The sequence below is a fragment of the Prosopis cineraria genome, unplaced genomic scaffold, assembly GCF_029017545.1.
Source record: "Prosopis cineraria cultivar Desert tree isolate PC_DT_omini unplaced genomic scaffold, ASM2901754v1 PC14, whole genome shotgun sequence".
Classification (NCBI taxonomy): domain Eukaryota; kingdom Viridiplantae; phylum Streptophyta; class Magnoliopsida; order Fabales; family Fabaceae; genus Prosopis; species Prosopis cineraria.
In genome coordinates this window covers 23,809,550-23,836,644 of record NW_026555345.1, presented here as the reverse complement: position 1 = coordinate 23,836,644, position 27,095 = coordinate 23,809,550, and the positions used below count along the sequence as shown (strand labels likewise).

General features: G+C 30.2%; 1 protein-coding gene, 1 long non-coding RNA gene and 1 pseudogene across 3 annotated transcripts; all 3 read left to right on the top strand.

Annotated features, from left to right (window-relative positions):
• Nucleotides 1–718: 718 nt before the first annotated feature.
• LOC129292386 (E3 ubiquitin-protein ligase AIRP2-like) lies at nucleotides 719–7,068 on the top strand (annotated as a pseudogene).
• A 1,785-nt stretch (nucleotides 7,069–8,853) lies between these two features.
• Nucleotides 8,854–9,989, top strand: LOC129292624 (phosphatidylinositol transfer protein PDR16-like). The gene is made up of 4 exons (XM_054930205.1): nucleotides 8,854–8,928; nucleotides 9,003–9,120; nucleotides 9,212–9,300; nucleotides 9,382–9,989. Exons 1-4 carry the CDS (start codon nucleotides 8,869–8,871, stop codon nucleotides 9,460–9,462), a joined length of 348 nt encoding a protein of 115 aa, XP_054786180.1. The 5' UTR covers nucleotides 8,854–8,868; the 3' UTR covers nucleotides 9,463–9,989.
• Nucleotides 9,990–11,145: 1,156 nt separating this feature from the next.
• LOC129292038 (uncharacterized) lies at nucleotides 11,146–14,487 on the top strand. Of its 2 annotated transcripts, XR_008588846.1 has the most exons (4): nucleotides 11,146–13,644; nucleotides 13,722–13,803; nucleotides 13,881–13,967; nucleotides 14,058–14,487. It is a non-coding gene; the product is annotated as an uncharacterized LOC129292038 (long non-coding RNA). The 2 variants fall into 2 exon arrangements; XR_008588845.1 differs by having other exon boundaries at nucleotides 13,722–13,967.
• The last annotated feature ends 12,608 nt before the right edge of the window (nucleotides 14,488–27,095 follow it).

Sequence of the window (27,095 nt, the reverse complement as noted above, 5' to 3'; positions counted from 1 at the left end):
AATTAGCTTCTGTACATTCTATATGATTTTTTATAAAATTAAAAATCAAATATTTTTAAACCATATAGTATATATTTTTAGTTCTTACTTATTTTTATAATTTTTTAATATTATCAATATCTCAATAAATACACACACACACATATATATAATATGACTGGATTGGCTGGGATTGAACATGTTTTCCTTGAGGCATGGTCAAGATTCAAACTTTGTGAGTAAGAAAATTATATTATAAGAATTATCTCAATTCAATTGAAGTTAATAATATTCTCTGGCAAAAAAAAAAGAATTCAATATATTAAAATCGAGCTCTAAATATATAAATGAATACTAAAGAAAATCTAATTTATTGGTATTACACGACATTTGGTAGGATATTTTTTTTTTGTGGGAAAAAATATCTGCAATAAATCTGAATTATTTAGTGACAGATTAAAGATTTATATTATGGAATGTGCATTTAATTTAATTAAGATAAAAATTTATTATTTCTAAAATTGCTTATAAAATTGTTTAGATTTTAAACTTATTGTTTGAAAATAAAAAAATGTTATAATTAGTTGTCCCACATTTAAATAGAAAATATTGTAAGTTTCAAATCAAAGAACCTCACAAGTAAAGTGTTAACCATGCATCGAGATACTGAAATTATTACTGAAATTATATCCTTGTTGGCTTGTGACTAGAGTCTTGTCTGTTAAGACAATTTTGCGAGATGCAAATAAAGCCGTCGACACCCATGGTAAGCATGTGTTATCTTGCATCGTTCGGTTTCATCCTTTGTTTTCTCCCACTTTTGAGTTATTTTTAGTTTTGCAGCAGGACATTAATACTACATTGTAGGCTTTTATTTCCCTTGTCATTTAAAAAAAAAAAAACAAAGAGAGAGCCTTGCAAGTCACAAGTGAAGCAAGGTTTATAACCTCGGGGAGATTTTCCTAGCACATTAGTGTTTTGAAATATGCCTCTCTTTTAATTTTTAATCAAAAAATTCATGTTTTTGTTGAGAAGTTTATGTCATGAAAAGTTTAATCAGCATGCAGTCAAGTGAAGTATTAAAGAGTAAGGTAATAAAAATCGAACAAGTCATTAAATCATTCAAGACAGTGATTTAGAATTCAGTGGTCCAATCAAGAGTTAACTTATAATCCAATCAATTACGATTAAAATAATATAATTTAATTAAAAAAATAAAATATTGATATTTACTATGAAAGACAGTAATATTTAAATATAAAAGTCATTGATTCTTAAATAAATGAAAATTTATTCATAAAATCTTATACTCACTTTATATAAATAATAATAATTTATAAATTTCTGACAACCATAAAGCACAACAACAAAAAATATTAATAAAAAATTTAGTTTCAATTTAGGTTTTAATATTTAGAAAGAAAAATAAAAAATAAAATAAATAAAATCTAACCCTTGTCAACTCATTAACCCACTAAGGTGACTAGGTTTGTCTAAGTTGAAGTCAGTTAGATCAAGTTAAAATCAAGTTACAAATGCTTAGTTTGTTCAATCAATTAGACTAACTAATTCACCATTCACGAGTCAACCTGTCCAAGTTGGTCCAAGATTACAAACAATGTCAACAAGCAGAGCTGTTAGACCTAGATATCAAGTCTCAAATATGGTAATATTTTTATAAGAAAAATATAATCTTTGATCTCTATAGTTTTTTATTAAATTTTTTTTAGTATCTATAGTTTTTTTATAATGTTTTCAACGGACAAAAAAACAAGTATTATTTATTTTTTTTAAATTATAAAAATTAAAAGTATTAAAAAATTACAAGATTAAAATTAAAATTTAATAAATTATAAGGGCAAATATTATATTTATCGACCTTCATAAGTGTCAAATCAGGAAACTTATCAAATAAAGTGAGATTTACAAATTCAAGGATTTTTCTGAGACATGTGGCCGTTACAAGCAAATGTACTTTTTTTTTTTTCACTCAAAAAGAAAGTAGTTGGAATGAAATAAAAAGGCGCGTGTAAGGATGAAGACGTGTAGTTTGTTTAGCGAAGACATGGTAGATTGCAGATCAGACATTCTAAAAGAAGAGTAATAAATCCAAAGGAGAGAGCCGGTGAGAGAGATTAATGAAGCTAAGAAATTCATCAACCGACAAGTATCCTTTTCTTTCCTTCCAGGGTGGAAACTTTATTTGTTAAGCAAACTTCATTTCCTCTTCTTCCTCCTCCTCCTTTTTATCTCTCTTTTTCTTCTCTGCTTTTCACAGGCATATCCCTTCTCTCTCTCTCTCTCTCTCTCTCTCTCTCTCTCCTCTGTGGGGTCTTCTCTTTGGCATAAAGGTTCTGGCTTTTTTGTACAGAATTGAGAATTCTCCTTCTCTCTTTCTTGCCGGGGCTTAATGTGGCAGAATCACACCCATAGTCGTCATCTTCTTCTTCTTGTTTGAGAGATTCTATTGTGGCTCTCGAAGCTGATATTCAACATGCCAATACCCTGTGAGTTTTCTTCATCTTCTTCTCTTCTTCTCCTCTCATTTTAATTTTGTTTTGTTTTTTTCTGGGTTTCTCTGCAAAAACAGGCCATTCAGTTTTATGTAATTCACATTTCTTACTCCATGAAACTCATGAAACTTTTGCTTCTTAATTTTTATAGAGAAAATAATAATCATCTAGAACCATAAAATGTTGAAATTACATTTAAGTACCAGAATCTTTTTATGCGGTTTATAAATTATTGTTCTGATTATAATACCTCGAAAATAAGTGACAAAATGAGTATTTCAGTCAAAACATTATTTTTTTTTAAAATTGTAAAAAAGAATCATGATCCTGAAATTCATTTTTATGTTTTATGGTTCTGTATGGTTTTGAGAGGTTATTGCTAAGTAGCTATATATCATATATAGGTTTTTTTTTGGTCATATCCAGATGTAATATAGTCATTGTTCGTGATAGATTTTGCTGTTTAGTTCAGGCACTGAGCTATTTTTGCAAAAATGGGACTGTGATATTATCCGTTGAAATGGAAGGTCAATTTCTCTTAAGTTCTTCTGTGTTTTAGCTTATAATCAGACCAGATTTTGTTGTTTAGTTTTTGTTTTTTTTTTTCCCTCTATCTTCTTTCTTCTTCATTTCAAGAAAAATATGTTTAAGGGGGAAAAAAAAATCTTGTGAGCTTCGGCCATGAAGAATTTACCAGAGCAGTGCGTAATTTCAAGTTCTTACAGTTATAATGAGAGAGAAATTAATTTTACATCTCTTCATGTTTATATATTTTGAGGGTAAAAAAAAAAAAGAAACAAAGAAATTGATAACAACCGCGGAAGCAATTTGCTTAATCTTTTCCTTGATGAGTTGGCAAGAGAAGGTGCCAGTTAAAAATTTAACAATATAATGTTAAAATTTAGACGGTAAAATATAAAATGTTCGTTTAAAAAAAAACATTTGAATAAATTATAATTTAATATCTCCTCTACTTTGATAAAGTAGTTAGATATGTTCTACAATAAGGAATGGAATAAATATAACTTATTAAGTTTAGAAATTAAGATAATTAAATTACTTTAAATCGAAGTTGATGGATGAAATAAATATTAAAAAAAATTAAGTAGTGTAAGTCATTTGTTTTTGCAAAACATAATTATATATGGTGTTATTGATGATAATAAAAATAATATTCATGAAATAAAAATAAATGCAGGGCAGCATCAGTACCACAAGGTTATGGAGGGGACCATATTCAGATGAACTATCATACAGTCCTCTTGCTCCTTTATTCCTTAATTTGATCCAATGGATGGATTTTACTTGTACCGATTCTCTCCCTACTTATCTTGGCTTATTCCACATTCTCATTTACAAGGTAATTTCTGCTTCTATTATTTTCTTTTTTGGTGAATTACTTCAATTATTATTTATTTTCACCTTACTTCTTTCTTATAATTTTGTATATAGGGAAAATCTTCCAATTACTAGTGTTTCATATAAAGGAAAAAAATCAAGCGGAGCCAAAACCTGGACCCAAGTGCGGGATAATTCAATAAAAAAATATTTTTTAAAAAATAATACTTTAATAGTTAAAATAATAATTATGTTAGAACTAAAATTGTAATAATAAAATTGATTGATCATCACTTTTTATTACAAAAATCATATTAATGAAATTAATATAATTTTTATCGTAAACATGCTCTTCATATCTTATTTCTATCATTAAAATATTATATATTTAATAAGTTTTTTCGTTCATATTTTTTATTTAGCTCAAAAGGTGTAAAATATTAAGAGTATGAGATGAAAAATTATAATTTATATCAACACAATGTGGCTGAGCCACCGCTCTCAAATCTCACATCAGCAAACTAAATGAAATTTTTTAATGAAATCACGAAATTACTCTTTTTTTCATGCACAAATTAAGTCCTTTATTCAAGTTGTTATTTGTTATATGGAAGATGTCAATTATTGTTAAATAATTATAGTAGCATTGTTCAGTTGATAATTAAGTAGCAATAATTAATATCTATATATAATATTAATTAACAACTTTAATAAAAGGCATGAGACTTTGGAGTAATTTTGTGATTTTATAGGACTTTCTTGTATTTAGGTTGTGAGTATTTTTTCTTATATATACTTTCTTATTTCTATTATAAGTTACATTTAACTACCTTATTAGAATAAGGAGAAGTGATTAAGTCATTAATTTTATCTAGAAAAATAAACTTTTAATTTTATTCATAATTAAATGAAAAAATTGATCAATTTGCATCATATTCTCTTTCACGGTTAATAATATTGGATAATAGTAGAGTTAGAAGGAAAAAAATTAGCATTGAGGATCCAACACGACTGAAGTTTATCTATTTACAAATGAATCATAAACTTATATTTATAAATAGATGAACTTTTAGTTATATTAGGCCCTTATTATTTTTTCTCCTCCGGAGGTTTTCGCTGCCATTCTCCGATAATAATATTAAACAAATATAATTAATATCATCAAGTGTTTTATAACAAAAGACTATCAATTTCTTTCAAAACACGTGGGAGCATATATATATATATATATATATAATGCACTTCTCTTCCACTTAAATTAAAATAAGTCATTTTTTATCTATTATTTCTGATTGGTTAATTTGGTGGTCCAGGTGTACGATGGGATGCCAATGCCATCATTATCCTCCATAGAAAGAAAAGCCTCTCTCAAGGATTTCTATGGTAATGGACTAATGTGTTAGCCTTCCAGTACTTGGTTCGTTTTTAATTTTTTTAATAAAATTACAGTCAAATTCTATATAAAAAAATTAATTATTATAAAATTTATTGATAATTGAATTAAAGAGTTTTAATAACTAATTATATTGTTAATATAGTTTAATTCAATTGTCAATGAACATTACAATAATTAATTTTTCTATATGAGATTTTAATATAATTTTTCCTTTTTCTTTCTCATTTTTTTCTTTTTATCTTTTATTTTTACTGTTTTCTCCCTTCTGTCATTTTGCTCTCTTTGTGATTTATCAGTAGCCTCAATTGATTTTAATTAGGGTCAGTTTAATACACAAAATGAAAATGAAAATAAATAATTAATCAATTTTGTAGCCAAAAAAAAAATCTTCTGCTAATTAAATAAAAAATAATATTTCATATGTATATATTTTGATTTTTTTGCTTCTTTCCAGGTGTGATATACCCATCACTGAAGCTACTTGAAGGGGAGTTTTAAAGCACATGAAGCTAAAGAGAATAATAGAAGCAATGGGACACAATTGGTGAGCAGAAAGAGCCCCAAGAGAGGAGGGTTTGATGATAAAGAACAAGACTTGAGAGATGATGAATGTGGAATCTGCATGGAGATCAGCATGATCATGGTCCTCCCTAATTGTGGCCATTCCCTCTGCATTACCTGCTTCCATGACTGGTAATGTTAACTCTTTTGTTAAGTTGCCCAAGTGTATGCCCAATTATAATCCGTTGTGTTTCTCATTCTTAACGATATCCCTACTGCTATGCTAGTCCTATGTATAAAGTGTTTTACAAAAGTACAAAATGGTCCTAATTATAAGGCGTCGAATAAAAAGATGAAATAATCCTCCAATTTTATCCTTTAATTTGAGAAAACATTTGAATAAATAACAAGGTGACTCTCGATCTTCCTTTGTAATAAGGGTATGATAGGAGAGTTGGATTTTTTTTTTAACAAATAAAACAATACACTCGCTCCGTTCTTAATAATTATAACAAAAACTACCAATTGCTTGATTGTCTCTTTCACAATCAAAACTAAAAAACTTCAAAAAAAAATTATTACATTTTTTTTCAAATTACCACCTCTAATGGATAATATCATTAAATTAGAGGAAAAAGTAAACACAAACTACAAGGTCATTTTAGTTCAAACTTTTTAATTTCAAACATAATTATCAGAATTAACTAATTTTTTTAAATTATGAGAATTGGTTAACTTTTGCTTGTATTTAAAAACTGGAGAGAGTAATAATTTTTTTTTTTAAAGAACATGAAAAATGTTTCAAACCACTCATCAATTGGACCAAGTAATGTCGTAGACAAAGTCATTTCAACTAACCAATAAGCACCATTGTTTTCCCCAAAAATAAAAATACATGCAGGAATGTGAGATCAGAATCATGCCCATTTTGCAGAAGAAGCCTGAAGAGAGTGAGTCCAACAGATCTGTGGGTTGTGATCGACAACAACGAGGTGGTCGACAGACTCACGGTTTCAAAAGACAACCTCAGACGCTTCTATCTCTACGTTGAATCTCTGCCTCTTCTCACTCACGATGCTCATGATGTCTTCGTCTTCAACTGTATGCTCTGATTCCAACCATCTCTGTAGATATCATCATCTTCAATAAACATGTATTCATGTGTCATATGTATTATTTACAGTAAGATGATATTGACATGAGATGATTCTCCAGGTTAATTCATGCTTTGTAACTCAGCTTTTTGGAACCTGAGTTCTGTTATTCATGCCTGTATATACATGAATAGCGTCTGTACGCATGGAATATGTTCATATACAATGGATATTCCTGTTTGTTTTTCTTTTATTTTCCTTGCATATATATATATATATATAGATGAGTATTGCTAATAATTACTTTCAAAGTCAATGACTCTTGTAGATGGGAGAATTTTAAATAAGGTTTAGGGATGTGATTTAATTACTAGTGGGTCTCAAAAAAATTTAAAATTTTAATTTAGTACAAAAGGATACAAGTGAAAATCATTTTAATTGAAAAAATATTAAAGTACCCTTCATTGGTTATATAAAATCATTAATTATTAATTTTCTTACTTTATTGATTAATTTATTAATATGAGTTACAAATTATATAAATTAACATGTCTATATAATTATACAATAGTTGACATCAGTTGTTCAATCACAAATAGCAACATCAATTTTTAAATTGTTAACTCTATTTGTTAATTTACTAACATCAGTTGTAAATTATTGATAAATCTTATAAACTTACATTAGTTGTAAATTATTGACAAGTCTTGTAATTTATAATGATGTTACTAAATTAACAAGTAAAGTTAGCAAATTAACAACTAATATTACTGCTTGTTTGACAAATACATGTAATTTACAAGTTATATTGGCAAATTAATAAGTAAAGTAAGAAAATTAATAACTAATAATTTTGCATAATAAATGAAGAGTACTTTAATCTTTTCATCTTTGAAATTATTTTCACTTTTATTTTTCTAGACTGAACTGAAATTTTTAATTCTTTTTAGACCCATTAGTAATTATAAGTTACATACCTAATCACTATTTGAAATTCTCTCCTTTTAGATTGGGAGGAGATAAGCTAAATCAGAAGGAAATTAGGTCACTGCAATGCAATAAAAAGTCTATTTGGATTTTAGTTAGATATAATTGACTATGAAAATAATTAATTAATATGGTTAATTTCAATCATAATTGATTATGTTATGGTGTAATTTGTTTAGATAATATTTTTTAAAATTAATTTTAATAGAATTAAAAATATTTGAATAATTTAGTTAGAATTAGTTTTAACAGTAGAAATTACTATAAACAACATTGGTTTCTAAAATTAAATTATTAATAAATTTGTATCTAATATTATTAAATTTGTTAAATTTTATTTAAGAAATAAAATATATTATTTAAATTACATATATGATTAGTTAAAAAGTTTAAATTATATTAATATTAAGATTTTAATTTACGTAAATAAATAACTCAATGTATCTTAGTTAAATAAATTTAATAAGAAAAAGATTTAATATTTAATACCGAACATCAATTATACAATAATTAATGAAGATGATAATATACAAATTGATCTCAAATAACACAATGAATATGAGTTATATTTGATGAAGATGTTATGGATGATGGTAAGAATGAATATTCATCAATGTGATGATCTTCTTAATTTTCATGTTCTATTTAATCTTTCTTTTCATGACACATAAAATCAGAGTTAGAATTGAATTGTTTTTTAATGAAATTATTTATCGTGATTGATACAAGCTAAACATCTAAACCCTTCCTTGATTTAATCGTTTATTTATTTATTTATTTTGATTTAAAAAAAGGCGCTTCTTTTATTTTTGATATACAAAAGTAAATAAATAAAAGATTATGTCAATGGGCCTTTGCCTTGCCCTCGTTTTGCATGCGTGCCTATCGTATAACAGCTTTCTCAGCTGTCGTCTTCTTCTTTTACATGTAAGCCCATCTATTCCCTCCTCTTCTTCCCCTTCTCTCTCTCTCTCTCTCTCTCTCTCTCTAAATCTCAATTTCAGAATTGTATTAATTCATTTCTGATCAGAATGGCCAAGAAAGATCAGAAAAACGGTACATGCAGAGTCGAAGCTGCTCTTCACCTCATCAAAAACAATCACCACTCACTCTCAAACAGGTCTATCATTCAACACTGGACATATACATATATGCTCATATATAATTAACTTGTTTGTTTGATTAATTTTGCAGGAGAAGTTCTGCAACTATGCTTGTGTAGAACGGTTTCTCAAAGCAAGTAAAGATAATGTCAAGAAAGCTGCCAAGCAACTCAGGGCGTTCCTCTCTTGGAGACACACTATAGGCATCGGTATATATATATATATATATATATATGTATATATTCTTCTCCTCTCTCAGATTCTCTCGCTGCAGAAACTTCATTTTTGTTTTTAAAACAGAGCATCTGATGGCGGATGAGTTCGCGGCTGAAATCGCCGAAGGCTTAGCGTATGTGGTTGGTCAGGACGATGAATCCAGACCTGTAATGGTAATTTCACTTCTTCTTCTTCTTCTTCTTCTTTCTCTGTAGATTTGGTGATTTGAAAATGAGATTTGGCTGCATCTTCAGATTTTCCGGATGAAGCAGGGCTACCGTAAGTCACGTTCTCAGAAACGTAAATCAATTCGTCATCTTGTTCGATGCAACTAAGTGCCTTCATTTCATATATATATATATACACACACAAACAAAGGACTTCTGAGAGACACTACAACAAGAAGGAGCCGCTGAGACGAGAGACGGGAGACCAGAGAACAGAAACCAGAGACGGGAGACGGGAGTGAGAGAGGAGAGAATTAACGTGTAATAACAAACGGGTAATTTTGGCAGGTGCAAGAGTCTGACAAATAATTAAAGCTTTAACGGTAAAATTGAATTATCGAAGCACCCTCCTTCAGCTCATGATAAAACACAATTTTTTGCCTTAATAATCAATTATCACCATTTGAATCTGTTTGGCTAAATTCTATTTAACTCGATTATTTGGCTCAAATAATTGATTAATTGATGAATCCAACCAGGCAGAAAAATTATGGGAAAATGACAGTAAAGTCCCTTTAAATTAGCTAATTGACTAATTGATCCCGTAAAATGATATAATTTCCCTTAAGTCCCTGGGGATCATTTTGTCATTAGGAAATTTGAAGAAATGACAGTTTTGCCCTTAATTCAAATGAAAAAAATGTCCTTTCCCCCATTTTCAGTTGTGCTTTGTCTCTCTGCTGACTTTAAGTGCTTTGTCTCTTTGGTCTTTGCCATCACTTGTCATCTGAGCTTTGTGAGCTTCCGTCACCGTCTTGCCATCACAGTGTCATCATTGCAATGTGGCTATAGCATTCTCGTTTGCAATTTCATTGTTCTCCAGCAGCTTTGGCCGTCAGCTTTGTCTCAGTATTCTCGATAGTGGATCTGTTGGTGTTAGTTTATGGATGCGTTTGTGTTCCCGGTAGTAGTAGCTTCTCTCCTGCTCTCCAATCACAGTTGATTAAGGTGTTTATTCCTCTTCTTAGCTTCCATAGGTATTTATTCCTTCGTGGGTGTGATTAGTTATCTAGGTTACTTTCATGATAATCAATGCCTCAATAATCTTAGCAAAATAAATCAATGAATTTTTTTAATTAAATATAGACATAATTGTATTGCATTATTTTGTTATCATGGAAAACTGCCACCCATGTCCTGCAACTTAGATTGTAAGGTAAAGTCATGAAATGGTGGCAGTAATTAACAAGGAATGTGATGATTAGATGATGCTAATTTTTTTCAAGGTCTTTAACTTGGATGACTTCCCTCTCTTGAAGACCAAGTTCATTATATTATACTAGGGTTGCAACTGATTGCAAGGAAACAATCATGTAAAGTGGAATTGATGAAACATTCAATGCTAGTTTTATTCCCAAAAGTTTTAATTTTTGCATTCCATAGCTTGTATTGGTTTAGTCCTATGTCTATTGAGAAATAGTATGAAATCTATATAGTTTTGCTATGAAAGCTTACATGTATACCCCTAAACAGGTATGTTGCTTCTTATTTCTTGTGCTCTATTGGTTGGACTCTTTGTACTTCAACACTGTGGTGCCCACAATATGGCCTTCGTGTTTCCTCCCATTATGATCCTATAGTGACTGTTTATGTTGAGATCTGATTTCTCCCCCAATTTGAACTTCAATTATTATGGTTTGACTTTTTTAAATGTTAGTGTGTAATTGGAGGCTTATTTTTTTGCAGCTGCTTTCTTGACTCTTGACAAGTTATGATTGCATTTTGAAAAATTTAGTTACATCTTCCAGCTTATGCCTTTCCTTCTCTATACTTTTGGAAATGATTGTTTCATAGTCTCATCAAATTAGGTTACATAGTAATCTTCCTATGTTCCATGCGATGCAAAATTCACTGTTAACTGTTGAACATTGGTGTGGGAATTAGAGATCATTTCTTCCATTTTATTTTTTGAGAAAAATATACCATATTTCTTTTAATTTTTCTTGTCATGTAACCCACGCTGCTAAAGGCTTGTATCAAATTCGTGTGAACTATCTTTTTTGTATATATGTATTTCTGTCTAGTTAGCTTAAGCTGTATAGTTTGAAGGATAGGAATAAAAGGAAGGGAAATTTATATTACTAACTAGTACCAACCTCTTGAACAAATAACCTAGTTAAGTAAACAAACAAATTAATTAATGGAGCTGAATTGTTTGTTTACTTGTTAGTATTGGTTATTATATTGATCCATTTATCCAAAATATATGTGTAGTAATATTGGACATAAGGAAGAAAGCTTAAGGTTTTGTGAAATTTGACCATTTCATCCTTATAATTTTGACCAATGTTGTCATCCTCTTGTTTCATTAGCCCAATTTATGTGAAGAAAATAATAATGACATTCGCAATACTCATATCTTGATTTTGGTATGATTTTGTTTGACCTTTGTTGCTGTGACTAGTGTTTATTGTAAATTATTGATAGGGAGACTTGATTGTTTAGGATAGGGAAGATGGTGAATGCATTAAGTCTTTTTGAGAAGGATTTTCTCAAGGAAAATGGAGATAAATATAAGAAAATAAGGTTGAAACATAGAATAAAATATGAACTGAAGGCGTGGGAAGAGTTGCTAGAGGCTGAAAAGGCCAAATATATTGAGAAGGCTAGGCAATTAAAAACTGATAGACATGCTGGAAAAAATAAATACAAGGTTCCTTTTCACACGAGGTGCTCTGTGAGGTAGTTTATAGAGCTTGTAGAGTTTGTGAAAGAGAATGAGAACCTAAGAATGAGGGTAGAAAACATCAAGTTTAGGGTGCTGCTTGATATCCAATAGAAAACATTCCTTCGAGACCTCTACTACTAATTAATATCTTCATATGATCTACCTACCCTTCAATTTCGCATTAGAGGAAAGTCAAAAGAAATGAAAGTAGAAGATGTTCACACATTGATGGGATTACCCTTTGGAGGGGATAGGGTGTTAATAGAGGTGGATGATTAAGAGGAAGCATTCTTGAGGTTAAGGGAAAAATATTACAAAATGCCATATAATAAGATATTGGCATTGATTAAATTTGGAGCAGAGGATGAGAGCTTTGAGTTTTGATTTTTGTTGTACACATTGAGAATACTTTTATGTCCGAGTGTTAGTGCTAACGTTAGTGAGTGGACAATTAAGGTAATGTATTGCACCAAGAATGCATTGAAAGACTTCAATTGGTCAATATATATATTAGATGACTTGTGTGATGAATTGAAAGAGTATTATTTGAAACAAATGAGGAAAAAGAAGGATATGACTGCAAACATTGGAGGATGCTTGTACTTTCTAGTGGTATGTATAGATGAATTTATGGTATTCTTTTCATTGTAATGCGTTCATACTAAGTATAATGTGATAATTATATGTATGTTCTTATAGATCTATTTTTTTTGAGCATTTCCCATTGGTCAAAACAAGTGACCATGATTTAAAAAATGCTGTCTTATATTGGATCGATAGCAAAGCGAAGGAAAGACTATAAAAGGAGAGAGACAACAATATTGGGTTGCTTTATGGTGCTTCTACAGGGGAGCCCACTTCCACCGTCACCAAGAAGAGACCGATGACATCATATCCAGACTCGATATTTATTTCTCACTATTTTGGACAAAATTGCATTTAAAACAAGTTTTTTTCTATTTATATTTTGTAAATGTGCATAAATTAAAGGACTTATTTTCAACAATGATGAGGGTTATTGAAGAAAACCACCAAAGATCAATTGCTTATGTTGAATCTGCGTTCAGAAAGGAGCAGACAGTAAGGGAAGCATCTCAAAAATCAAAAGGGGAAGGCAAGTCAAGTGTTGAAGTTGAGGAAGAAGATGATCGGGTGGGATATGGTAGTAAAGACAAGCTAGCCTTTGAGTTTCAAGAACAAGACAAGGCAAATTTTAAGTTTAAAGAAGACGGAAAAGAAGAAGATAGAGGTGATGAAGAAGAAGAATATGGAGGATACGAAGAAGAACAAGAAGATAAAAGAGAAGACGAAGAAGAAGATGATGATGAAAAGGAAGGTAGAGGTGATAAAGGAGAAGGAGAAGGAGAAGAACAAACTGATAACTTGTCATCTCTAATTCATGTATCTTCTTAAGAAGAGGACGAAAAGGAAAAATCAGATGAGGAAGTTAAGGAAGATGATGGTAAATGACAACTTAGGAGATCTATAAGGACAAAAATACCAACTCTTAGGTCTCCTTGAGTTCTATCAAAGCCGGTGAATAGGACAAAGAAGAAGATTGATGAAAAGCAACAATTATTTTCAATTGTATCACACATGTGTAAAAGGGAGGAAGGTGACGAGTAAGTAGTCTTTATTGCCTAATTTTTCATTCATTTCCAACAGCTTAAGAGAAGTTATTTATTATTCCCTATTTCAGGATCTTGGTTGAAATGCATGATCAATATCTCACTCGTGATGAACTTCGATGTTTGGGAGGAATGCAATGGATTAGTAACAGGGTGAGACAGTGTCTGATTTTTTTTTATAATTTACACATAGTAATGTACAAATAACATGAACTCCTTGGTGGTTGTAGTTCATGACTATGCTATGCCATGCATTAATGGGTGATATCAAGGATTCAGGTCCAGTCCGTCATCATATATTTGATGCTGACTTCATGGTTAGCTTCCAATGAAATTAAATTTAAAATGTCCTCTTTATTATGTTTTGTTTTTTTATAATTTGTTGCATAATGTATTCTTATTTGTAGTGTAAAATGATATCAAATCCCTCATTTGGAAGGCAATAAAGAATAAGAGGGATATCCTACCTGAATATGTAGGATACAATATAGCTGAATGTGATTTCATCATCGGTCCAGCTCTTGTGAACCATCATTGGATGTGTTTGTGCTAAAGCTGAAGACATTGAACTTCTATGTCTTCGACTCATTAAAGGAGGATAGTGGTCTTGAACCAAGGAGAAAGAAAAGGAAAAAGGATGGAGCTTTATATGTAAAAGGATTATTGGTGAATGCACGTGTATGGTCTATTAATCAACTCCTTGGTATGTCTTGTGTGCATGTTGTTTTGATAATATAAATTTGTTTCCTTTGTAGCAAAATAGATTCTTCGACATCATTAAGTTAGTAAACCCAAGCTTGATTGGGAAGAAACTAATAGCTGATGTTATTTGGCCTCCGGTACCCCAATAAAATAATCTGTGCGTTCTCCACCTATTGTTACAACTTTTCTTGTTCATGTAGTACCTTTATTTCCTTTGACCAATTGTGATTATTATTTATATGCTGCATGTTTGTAGAAAAGATTGTAAAGTTCTCATCATAATTTGGTTGAAGACATGGGATCCCACAGTGTTGCAAGACATCACTAATGTACGCTTACATTTTCTTTGATGTTGTTCTTTCTACTTTAGGGCTGTTCTTTGTTTGTGTGTTTCTTCTTTCAACTTGTGTGTTATTCCTTCTTTGGTGCAAGAAGAAGTTACTAACTTTAGGATTGAGCTTTTATGGTGGATGATTAATCATTTAGAAAACCAAAAAAAAGAAAGTGGCCTTAAAATTACTTGATAAAGGGAAGCCAAGGAAGAGAAGGGGGTGGCCACTTTAGTATATAAAGAGGGATGTTAATATTTGTCAATGACTGCTTAGTATATAAAGGTATAGCTACTGTTTGAATATTTGTTAATATGTGTTTTCTTAGCAATACTTTGATGCATTTGGCTGGAGCATAATGCCTAAAGCTGTAAGGCTGCTATGTTGCCTTCAATCTTATATGATCAGATTTGATCATACTTTAAAATTACCTATACCAATTGATACTAATGTTGCCTTTAATGAATGAAGTGAGTTTATAGTTGATCATAGTTAGATTGTAGTCGAATGAATTGTAATTATATATATATATATATATATATATAAATTATAGTTTTGACCTTCGATAAAAAAAGGTAATTATATAACCAAAATAATCAAGTGATTATAAAGATACAATTTTTTATAATTTTAAAATTTTAAAATTAAATTATTTCACAATAAGTTTAAACTATTCAACATATTATTTCTTGTAAGTTTACTAGTTGATTCATTTCACTAGTGTAATGAAAAAATGAGAAATTAAGTGTGTTTGATTTTTTATTAAAAGTTTGTTCATCAATATAAAAGTGTGTTTGGTATTTTTACCTTTTTTAATTTTTAAAAGTTAATGTTGAATATAAAACATAGGTAAACTAAATTAATAAAAAAATTAGGGAAAAAAATTAGCAAGGGAAGTTTGGTACTTGAAAATTCACAAGCCCTCGTTCATAACTTTGGTTCCACTATTAACAAGTTTTGTTCTTATATTCGCAATAATTTATTAGCCATTCGCAAATCCTGGTATGCAAGTTCAGATAAGCATTAAAGTTGGAAATGCGCAAGCCTTCGTTCACAACTTTGGTTCCATTATTAACAAGTTTTGTTCCTATATTTACAACAATTTATTAGTCATTCACAAGTCCTGGTGTGCAGTCCAGACAAGTATTAAAGTTGGAAATGCGCAACACCCTATTCACAACTTTGGTTTCACTATTAACAAGTTTTGTTTCTATATTTGCAACAATTTATTAGCCATTTGCAAGTCTTAGTGTGCAAGTCCAAACAAGCATCAGAGTTGGAAATGCGCAACACCCCGTTCACAACTTCAGTTCCATTATTAACAAGTTTTCTTCCTATATTTGCAACAATTTATTAGCCATTTGCAAGTCCTAGTGTGCAAGTCTAGACAAGCATTAGAATTGGAAATGCACAACACCCTGTTCACAACTTAGGTTCCACTATTAACAAGTTTTGTTCCTATATTCGCAACTATGAAATAAGGAATTACAATTTATCAGCATCCTCTGTAAATTGACTGAATCAGCAAAAAATGAAATACCACTCTAATTCAACAACTAACAACTTTCATTAATTTCAATGACAATAAAAACCTTAAAAAGTGATATAAATGACTCTAAGGTTTCATTGTTAGTTACATAATCCACAACTTGCATCAAAATATCCTATAACCATTTTGACAAAAATATATGAAGGGTTGAATCTTCTATACATAAGAAGTTTTAACTTTGTTATATTCACAATCCAAGAAAACAATAGTCATCTTTGCACACTGTACAGGACAAAAGACAGCTGAATTCACAAACTATATGCAAAAAAGGTGTCATATCTACATCATATCCTAGATTGGATTAGGATTCCTACAAGTCTTATGTGTATGGCCTGGTTGATGGCATAGTGAACAGTGATAAGTCTTGTTCTAAAATTGTGACTCCTTCTTAGAAGTTCGTGGCCTCCTAGGAGGACGATTGGTCCTTGGAGGTTGGAGGAAGACTTGGCCCTTAATATTTAGAATGTTGTAGTTATTTGGATGAGGTATGTCTATTGTAACAACAAGAATCATGCTATAACATTATATCTTCTTTTATGCGGTGATTTTGTAACAATCTTCCACATGACTATACATATTGCCATGTGTTAGCTTGATGGCAGAGCAAGCGTGTGGACAAGGAATCCCTGACATTTGCCATGTTGAATAGCAGCATTCACGTAAGCCAAGATCAACACGCAAGTCTTCATATGTAATATATGTACACAAACCCTATTTCCTTCATAATGCTCTGCAAACATTTGTTTAGCTCTAGCCATGTAGTCTCTTAGTTTTGCCTCAGTCTTTAGACCAATACCATTTTTTCAAGTAGAGAGAGCCATTTTAGATGTATGCATTTTGTGTGTTACCTTTTATCTATGCTCATGAATCAATTGTACAACATCATGCCTTCTCTCAGTGACCATCCATAAATTAAATGACTACAAGATTTGTGGTTATATTGTCCCATCTTCTATATAGAAACTTAAATAAAGTCCACCTATCAATGTCTCCATGATTTTCAAGCCATTGAGCCAATTCTGAACTGAAATTTCTCATGTTTCCCATTACTTCATTAAAATCATTCTTAAGCCTTGCATATGTGATGCCATTAAGCAAGTTTAATGTATCATCCTTGCCCTGCCCACTTGTCCTTCTCTTACCTTTATTAATTTTCAAAAAATCTGCACTAAAATTCTCCTTAATGTGATGGCAACAAAATGCATGTTTCTCACCTCTAAAGATAGCTTGAACAACACTTATTATGGCATTGTGTCGGTTTGAAACTATTGTGAGTTGCATTGAGCTTATTATTATTTTTCACCATGTACAAGAACCAAGTCCAATCTTCAAGTGTCTCCCCTTTCACAATGGCATAAGCAAAGGGAAACAACTTATTATCAACATTATAAGCAAATGCTGACAGCAAAGTCCCCTTATAAGGACCACTTAGATGACTACCATCTATGTATAATATGTGTCTTGCACCATGCATGAACCTTTCTATACAACAGTCATAAGCTATAAAGACACGCTCAAACCTGTTACTGTTAGCTATAGCCCACTTAACAACTATTTTTGGGTCTGTTTCTACTAACCAGTCATAAATCCATGGAATTAACATATAAGATTGGTCGGGTCTATCATGGATCTCTTCCAACGCCTTCCTTTTGGCTCTATATACTTGTCGATAAGTCAGATTAACACCATATTCTCTTTACAACTCTCTCTTAATGTCATTAGGACGTTTGTCTACATGAGACCTCACATCCTCAAGTACAATACATGATATTAGACTAGAACTTCCCCTGTGAGTAACAATCAAACTGTCTTGTGCATAATATATGTGCTCATTTTTAAACGTCTTCACATGTAGAAATAAATTTTCCTTTCCCATTACATATGCTGTGATCTTCTAAGGGCAGCCTTTAATGTCACATATCACTCTCATCTTCTTTGTACTATTGTTCTTATATTTGTATGGAAACTTATGAGCAATGCTATATTTATACAATGCTTTTCTAAAGGCTTCAGTATGGGGAAAGGTTTGCCTTACACTTAATAATAAATCCCTCCAATTAGAAGAATTAAGTTATAGAATCGGTGTAGGTGAACTTTCTACTCCACATGGTAATGTTAGAAGTTTTCCATAAGTTTGGTATGTTACACATTCTACCTCGCTTTCAAAAGCTACATGTTCGAAATCATGATTTTCAATAGGAGGAGAGGAGAGTTTGGATCTGAAAATGACAAGAATTGCTCCATCCTACATTCACAATCCATAAAACTTCATGTCTCATTTACACTTGCATTGACAATCACAACTTTAGTTACTAAAATAACAACTATGCTATAGTAAATGACAACTTTCTTTACAGGAATTAAACATAGTAACTTACATTAGTGCTTCCTCAATTGTTGTTTTTCCATTGCCATTTCCTTTACAACCTATATATGCATGATTGCTTTTAACATTATGCTTAAATAGGGTAGCAATTCCACCATCATCAACAAGGTCTATAAGGGTCATTTTATCATATCTTACAGTATATTTCATGTTGCTCAAATTAGTGTCAATGCTAAAATAAGATGATATCATTATTTTGAATTCTTCAAGTGTCATCCCTTCTCTTATCACTTTCACTCTCACACTCCCCCTATCATATTATATTTTACCTTTAATATTTTTTTAGAAAATATCCCCTTATGTGGAAATAACAAAATAGTTCCTTTCCAAAACAAGAAGAAGAAGAAGTCATTTCTCATGCCAACTTGAAATAATGAAATATTCATTCATCAACATGTCTATTTTTTAAATATCATGATCACATATCTATTGTGTTTTATCCAATAACAACTATTGTTCTTATATTCACAACTTTATATTTGTTATTTACAAATTTTGCTTTATGCATTTACAATAGAACTAAAAATGACATATCATTTATCATCTATCATCTATCATTTATTCATGTTGAGTAAGCATCAATACCCATATTTTTTAGCTTTAAGCATGAAGAGAAAATAAAGACCTCAATCATTTACGTACAATAACTCACATCAACTTCAACTATCACATATAAGAGGAGAAAATTTCAAGGAGGAGAGGAAATATACTCACGTACAGCAAACCCAACAGAGAAAGATTGCATGCTAATATATACCTACGTGCAGTAGCCAATCAACACAAATAACCCATGTACAGAAACTTAAAAAAAGGAACGCAAGAACGAGAACAAGAAGGAGAGGAGAAGAAAGAGAAGGAGAAGGAGAAGGAGAAGAAAGAGAAGGAGAAGGAGAAGGAGAAGAGAAGGAGACGAAGAAGCAAAAGGAGAAGGAGACGGACTAATACCATAAGTCAGAGAAGATGAGAACATGAATAGCATTAATCAGAGCCTAAACACGCGGGAATTTTTCTTCAGTGGGGATTGGGATTTTTATTTACTTTGAGGGCAATTTAGTTATTTCATTTGATTTCCTAATGACAAAAAGATTCCAAGGGATCTGAGGAAAATTATATCATTTCATGAGATCAATCTGTCAATTAGCTATTTTAAATGGATTTTTCTGTCATTTTTCCAAAAATTATTGGACTTTGTACAAGTGGTACTGTACTATCATCATGAATTTAACAATAATGTTGTTCCACTAACTAATTAATAGCCGCTGTGTCTAGTCAATTGGAATTTAGACTCTAATTTTGATATCCTTTAATTTAATTATTTAATAAGGGGTTCAATTTAACCTCGCTCTCTAATTTTGACTCATTAATACTCCCTCCGTCTTAAATTATAAGATACTTTTAAATAAAATTTTACATACTAATAAACCTTATTTAATACACTTAACAACCTTATCTTTTCAAAACAAAAATATAAATTTTTAAAAATACCCATCATTTAATATATTGAAAAGAGAAAAGATGAAAATTAATTATATAGAGAGAAAGGGTAATATTGAAATTGGTGCATTTAATGAAATCTTAATCTATCCAAAGTGTTTTATATTTTAGGATGAAAAAATTTCTTCAAAAGTGTCTTATAATTTAGAACAGAGGTACTACTTCTTTTCGTTTTATTCATAAGATACATAGAGATAATGATTTTTTTTTGTTTTTATTTATAAGTCATGTCATTAATTTTTATCACATATTTCTCAATTTACCCCTGCTAATAAATGTTAGTGAGAAAAAGTATATTATTAAAATATATATTTTTAATTGTTAGTAAGATAACACATGATTATGAATGAACAATATTATAAATTATAATTTTATAACTTATCAAATATATGTGTATCTTTGTTAAATCAAGTATGAATATGTAGGTTTAAAAATATCTATATTTTCACTTATAGTTATCAATATCTTTCTAGAAAAATTGTTCCAAATCATATTATATAATGTAAAGGGTCCAAAATGAAGTTGGCTTTTAAATAGGATCTAATTTTTCTAGAAAATGAAGTTGACTCAATGGTACTAGACTTAGCTTCAACTTCTTTAAGGTGACAGAGGTTAGAGGTTTGCGTCTGAAAAGGTTTCAAAAGACCTTTTTGATAAGGTGAAAAATAACTCAAGTACCATTTTGGGAAAAGCTGGCTTAGGCTCCGTGAGGAGTGTTGGAGCCCAGTTCAAAGACCCCCAGTGGAGTAGGGTGAGAACTATTACAGTTTACCTCATGCTTTATTTCAATCACAATCATATCATGTTTATGGAAATTGAAAAGTCTTTGAACCTTGATTAATCACATATCATATGCATACATGTTCATCTTTTTTTAATTTTTATTTATTTTTTATTGGTGTAAAATGAATCAAAGATAAGAAGATATGTTCATATTATATTAATCTTATTCATCTCTTCATTTCATTAGCCTTAAGTGTACTATGTCTTCATGATCTCATCAATTTCCTTATGCCATCTAATATATATATATATATATATATTATATAATGCAAATTAATTTTGTGATTGCAAGTAGCAGAAAATCAAAATAATGATGGTCATCAACTAATCATCTTCATGATTATATTAGATGCATTATTTGAATCTTCACAAAGAAAATTCATCACTTAATAGCAAATAAAAACATATAAAAATATGTACTATAAAGTATTTTGATCAAGTGTTAGGTGATTGGGTGTTGGAATTAATTAGATGTATATTATATAAATAAATACTATTTTTAGTCAAGTTTTGTTCAAGTTCGGTTTGGTTTCCATATCTCAAAACTGAAACCAAACCGAACCAATCAGTTTATGAGTTATAACAACCAAAGCAGACTTGATCAATGGTTGATTTTGATCAGTTCATTTTGGTTTGGATTGGTTTGATTTGGTCTTTTCAATTTGGATCGGTTTTGAACACTCTAGGTAAGGGGTGTGGGTTTGATAGTGAGGAGTATGTTGAACCTTGACGTAAATTAGAGGGTTTGGCATTAAGGTAGAAAGATGAAGTAGATGTGGGAATAATGTTTTTGTCTAGAAATATTATACATGTTAAGGTTTTAACAAGTGCTTTCTCTACCCTTGATTTGATTACATTTGTATATGGTCCCCCTAAAGAAGATGAGAGGAGGTTACTTGGTAAAGGTTACCCAAATTTGCTGGGGCTATGTCTGGATCATGGTTGTGCTTAGGAGATTTTAATGATGTGCTTTCTCAAGATGAGAAGGAAGGGGTCGTCCATGAGCTATAAGGAAGATAGTTAGGCTTCAAAGTCTACTATCTAACTGTAATTTAGTAGATTTGGAATTTAAGGGGCCAAAGTTTATGTGGTGCAATAACAGGTTGGGGGATGCTTTGGTCAAAGAAAGAATTGATCGTGCATTAGGAAATTGTGAATTCAAAGAAATCTTTAAGAAAACCCAGGTATTTCACTTTGAATTTCTTGGTTATGATCATAATATGTTGTTAGTTGATTGTTGTTTTGTTAATTGAAAGTCTGATCATAGTTTTAAATTTAAGGCTAATTGGGGTTAATCATGTGGAATATAATGAGGTGATTAGAAAAGGTTGGTTTAGAGTGGAAGGTGTGCTGGAGTATGGTGTTAAGGATGTAGTTTATAGATTGAATAATTGTCAAAAAATTTTATCTAGTAGAAATAAGGAGGTGTTTCCAAATTTTTGGAAACAAATTGATTTGTTGAAAAGGCAACTAGTGGATTGTTAGCAAGGAGAAGTTACTGAATTGAAGGTGTTGAAGGCTGAGAAATTGATGAAAGCCATTGAGGAGACTTGGGATAAGGAGGAAGTGTATTGGCGGCAGCAATCTACTAAGTTCTTTCATAGTTTTATTATCTAAAGGACATAACGAAATAAGATTGTTCGTTTGAAAAATAATATAAGGCAATGGATTGAGGAGCAGGGGGATATAGATGATGCTTTTAAGATCTTTTATAAGGATCTTTTTACTTTGGCTGGTTCTATGAATATAGATGATGCCCTCTTTTATGTTAAAAGGGTGGTTAATTCTGACAATAATGAGGAATTGGTTAAACCTGTAATAAGGGAGGAGATTGAGAAGGCTATGTTTCATTTAGGTGCTTCTAAAGTACCTAGTTTGGATGGTTTTCTTGCTTTATTTTATCAAAGTTCCTCGCTAAATATTAAGTTACAAGTTTGTAAAATGGTTCATGATTTTTTTAGTAATAAAAGTTGTATATTGGATTTGAATTGGACAAATATTGTTTTGTTACCAAAGGTGGATAAGCCAGAAGGAGTAGGTCAGTTTAGGCCAATTGGTTTGTGTAATGTTGCCTATAAAATAATTTCAAAAATTATGACATTAAGGATGAAGGAGTTGATGAGCAAGATTATTTCACCTTCTTAATGTGCTTTTGTGATTGGTAGACAGATACAAGATAATGTGGTTGTAACACATGAGGCATTTCATTATCTGCGAAAGAGGAAGACTAGGAATAAGTAGGAAATAACTTTAAAGGTTGATATGAATAAAGTATACGATAGGGTGAAATGGGGTTTGTTAAGAAATGTGATGTTGAAGATGGGGTTTTGTAGGTTATGGGTAGAATAGGTGATGAAATGTGTTACTACAATGGCTTTTAATTTGCAAGTTTCTGGTAAAAGAGTTGCAGAGTTGAAACTGGAGAGAGACATAAGACAAGAGGATCCTTTGTCCCCTTATCTTTTTATTATTATGGCTGAGGTGCTATCCTTGATGATTCAGTACCACATTAATCATGGAGAGCTCATGGGTTTTAAAATTGTAAAGAAAGGCCCTTTATTATCACATTGTTTTTTTGCTGATGATTCCTTTTTTAAGTAAATGCAAGGATTGATAATTGTTTAGTTTTGAAGAAGATTTTGGATGTGTATAGTGCTGCTTCAGGTCAGTTGGTTAATTTGGAGAAATCCTGTGTGTATTTTTCTACTAATATTATGTTTGATAGTAGGTTGGAAATTGCTCAGGCTATTAGTATGAGGTGTTCAGAAGATCCTGAGAAGTACTTGGGGTTATCAATGGTTTAAGGTAGATCTAAAGCAATAGCTCTGGAGTATGTGAGAGATAAGGTAGGGGGCAAGCTTTTGGGGTGGAAGCTAAAGCTTCTTTCTTTTGCTAGTAGGGAGGTTTGATTAAAACAATGGCAAATTCTATCCTTATTTATCCTATGACATGCTTTTCATTTCCTAAGAAAACATAAAGTTTGATAGACTTGTATCAAATTTTTGGTAGGGGTAGAAGGGAGAGGAGGGATGTATTCACTGGAAGAGTTGGAAGACTCTTACTGTGTCTAAAGCATAAGGGGATATAAGGTTTAGAGAATTACAAGCTTTTAATAAAGCTCTCTTGGCTAAAATGGCTTGGAGACTTTTGACAAAACCTAATGATTTTTGGTGCAGGTTGATTAAGGGGATCTATTTTTCTTATACTGATTTTCTATCAGCAAAGAAAGGAAGCAAAGCTTCTTGGTGCTGGTCCAGATTGTTGGAAGGGAGGGAGTTATTAATGAAGCAATTGATGTGGAAAGTTGGTAATTGATAAATGATAATTTTATATATTTTATCCTCTTAATTTATACTTTTAAATATTTATTTGAGGCTAATTAAGTTTAATTAAATATTATTTGATTTTATTAGCCAATCTTTAATTTTTATATTTTATCTATCTAAATCTTTGAGTTTAGAAACATAAATGATATTTTTGCTCAGTTGTTATTTAATTTTATTTTATTTTTGCAGATCTTCTAAATTTAATTTGAAAGATATTAATAAATATTATTTTAGATAAAAGAATATGAGCATGTTTGGAGATTAAATCAAGAATTAAATTTTAGAAATTTTATTTATTTTATCTTGAATATTTTAGTGTAATTTTTAATTAGGACTACTTAGGGTATTTTTATTATTTTAATAAATTATTAGGTTTTTCTTTAATAAGAGATGCACGTCCGCACAGGAGATGCATATATATATATATATATATATATAACACGACTTTTACAAGAGAAAATAGAAACAGAGTTGGCGGCGCGCTCTTCACAGTCTTCGTGAGCGATGGCCTGCTGGATCCTGTTTGACTTTTAATTTTATGAAAAAGTTAAATTTTTAGTATAATTATGATTTTAAATTTTAATCAAATATTTGACATTAAAAAGTTATTCTAACTTTACTTTAATTTATTTTTTTATCTCTGAATTTTATTCTTTAATTGCTATTATTGATTGGAATGGCTTTATTGCATGATTTTTGAATTATAAATTTTATTTAAAGTTTTATTTACTATAATTGATTGATATAGCATCATAAGAGTAATTTGGCTTGGCTTGAATGATTACTCATACTTTGTTTCTGGTGTGATTAATATAAATAGTTGTTAGGTTGTGGGTTAAGAAAGATTTCAGTAATCTATAACTTAATTTCTTGTTTAATTCTTGAATGATAATTTAAAAAATATATAATAAAATAGAATAATAAATTTAAATAAAATTAGTTTATTTTATGAATGAGAAAGATTAAGTTTAAGTAATGGATTGTGACTGATTACGCTGCCTGTATTTGATAATTTTTTCAATTGAATTTGGTTTTATTTATTTAATTTTAAGTTAGTTTTTTTAAATTAATTCTATCATAAAAATTCTTCTATCATTATCTTTTCATAATTATATTAAATATTTATTTTATTGACTTTTAAAAAATAATTTAAATTATATTTTATTATAAATTTATTTTATTAATTTTAATGTTATTCCACAATAATATAAGTAATGAAAGGCAAATTAGGGTGTGGGGTAGGCAATGGGTCTTGGGTCTTGATTCCTTTAAGCCATGAGATAAAGCTGAAGATACTGTTAAAAAAGTTTAATGATGGCTGATTTAATTGTTGATGGGAAGTGGCAATTATCGAGTATTAAGCATAAAATTTCTGAAGCTATTTAGCTAAATTCTATTTACATCGATTATTTGGCTCAAATAATTGATTAATTGATGAATCCAAACAGGCGAAAAATTATTGGACTTTGTACAAGTGGTATCGTACTATCATCATGAATTTAACAATAATGCTGTTCCACTAACTATTAATGGCCGTTGTGTTTAGTCAATTGGAATTTGGACTTTATTTTGATATCTTTTAATTTAATTATTTAATTATTTAACAAGGGGATCAGTTTAAATTCGCTCTCTAATTTTGACTCGTTAATACTTTCTTTTCGTTTTATTCATAAGACACATAGAGATAATGAATTTTTATTTTTATTTATAAATTATGTTAATTTTTATCACATATTTTTTAATTTACTCCTGCCGGTTAATGTTAGTGAGAGAAAGTATATCATTAAAATATATATTTTTAATTGTTAGTAAGATAACACATGATTATGAATCAAAAATATTATAAATTATAATTTTATAACTTCTTAAATATATGTGTGTCTTTGTTAAATCAGGTATGAGTATGTAGGTTTAAAAATATCTATATTTTTACTTATAGTTATCAATATTTTTTTAGAAAAATTGTTCCAAATTATATTATATATCTATAAAGGGTTCAAAAATGAAGTTGGCTTTTAAAAAGGGTCTAATTTTTGAATTTTTCTAGAAAAATATTTATTAGTCTTTTTTTTATATTATGTTTAGTGCCATCCAGTTTTCTCAAAAGTCATTCAAGTTCAAGGCTCAACTCTAACTTTTAGTTCACTGGTAACTTTACTTTGGTTCAACCTGACTTAACTATAAAAAAATAATTTTTTTGTCTAAATCAAGTTGTTAACAATGATTTTGATTTAATTAAAACTCAATTCTTGAATTTTAATTTGATATAATTTGATTTTTATAATTTTGATATAGTTAATAGAGTTAAGGTTTAATTTTACCTTAATACTTATTTTTAAAGAGTACTGAATATTTTATATTAATAATGAGATAATTTAATTTTTAAATTATTTTTAGAGGGGCAAAAGTTTTCCTCCGTTGATCATCCATTGAATCCTCTATTTGGAGTTGATGTGTCATGGTATGGGCCCATTACTTTTTGACTCGGCATCCAATACGCAAGCTCTGACTTTCTTTGACTTTGACATGGCATCATTTTTTTACGAGCAACGTGGCTTTCATCTAAAGAAATCATGCTTGTCTTCTTCATTCTTCTTCTCCGTTATTCCAACCAAGCTTGATTGATAATCTGGAGCTAGTAAACTGTATACCACTTTAGATTTGCCTTATTTCAGAGTTTGAGTAAGGTCAAAATATCATTATTGTTGTAAAAAAAATTACACGAGAAGAGAGAAAGAGCCGAAAAGAAGAAGACCAGGAGGTGCTGACATATGCTGGGCAAAGGATAAGGAGACTCCGAAAGAGGGAGAAGCACATTGGCGGTGGCAACAAGCATCGGAGCTTCATGCTCCAACATTGAATGACATGGCTTAGTG

What these genes read in the sequence shown, in the direction of transcription:
- LOC129292624 (XM_054930205.1), top strand. Translation starts at nt 8,869, where the DNA reads ATGCAGAGTCGAAGCTGCTCTTCACCTCATCAAAAACAATCACCACTC. An exon ending in GAGACACACTATAGGCATCG is followed by an intron (nt 9,121 to 9,211) that starts GTATATATATAT and finishes TTTTTAAAACAG; the next exon opens with AGCATCTGATGGCGGATGAG. An exon ending in ATGAATCCAGACCTGTAATG is followed by an intron (nt 9,301 to 9,381) that starts GTAATTTCACTT and finishes CTGCATCTTCAG; the next exon opens with ATTTTCCGGATGAAGCAGGG.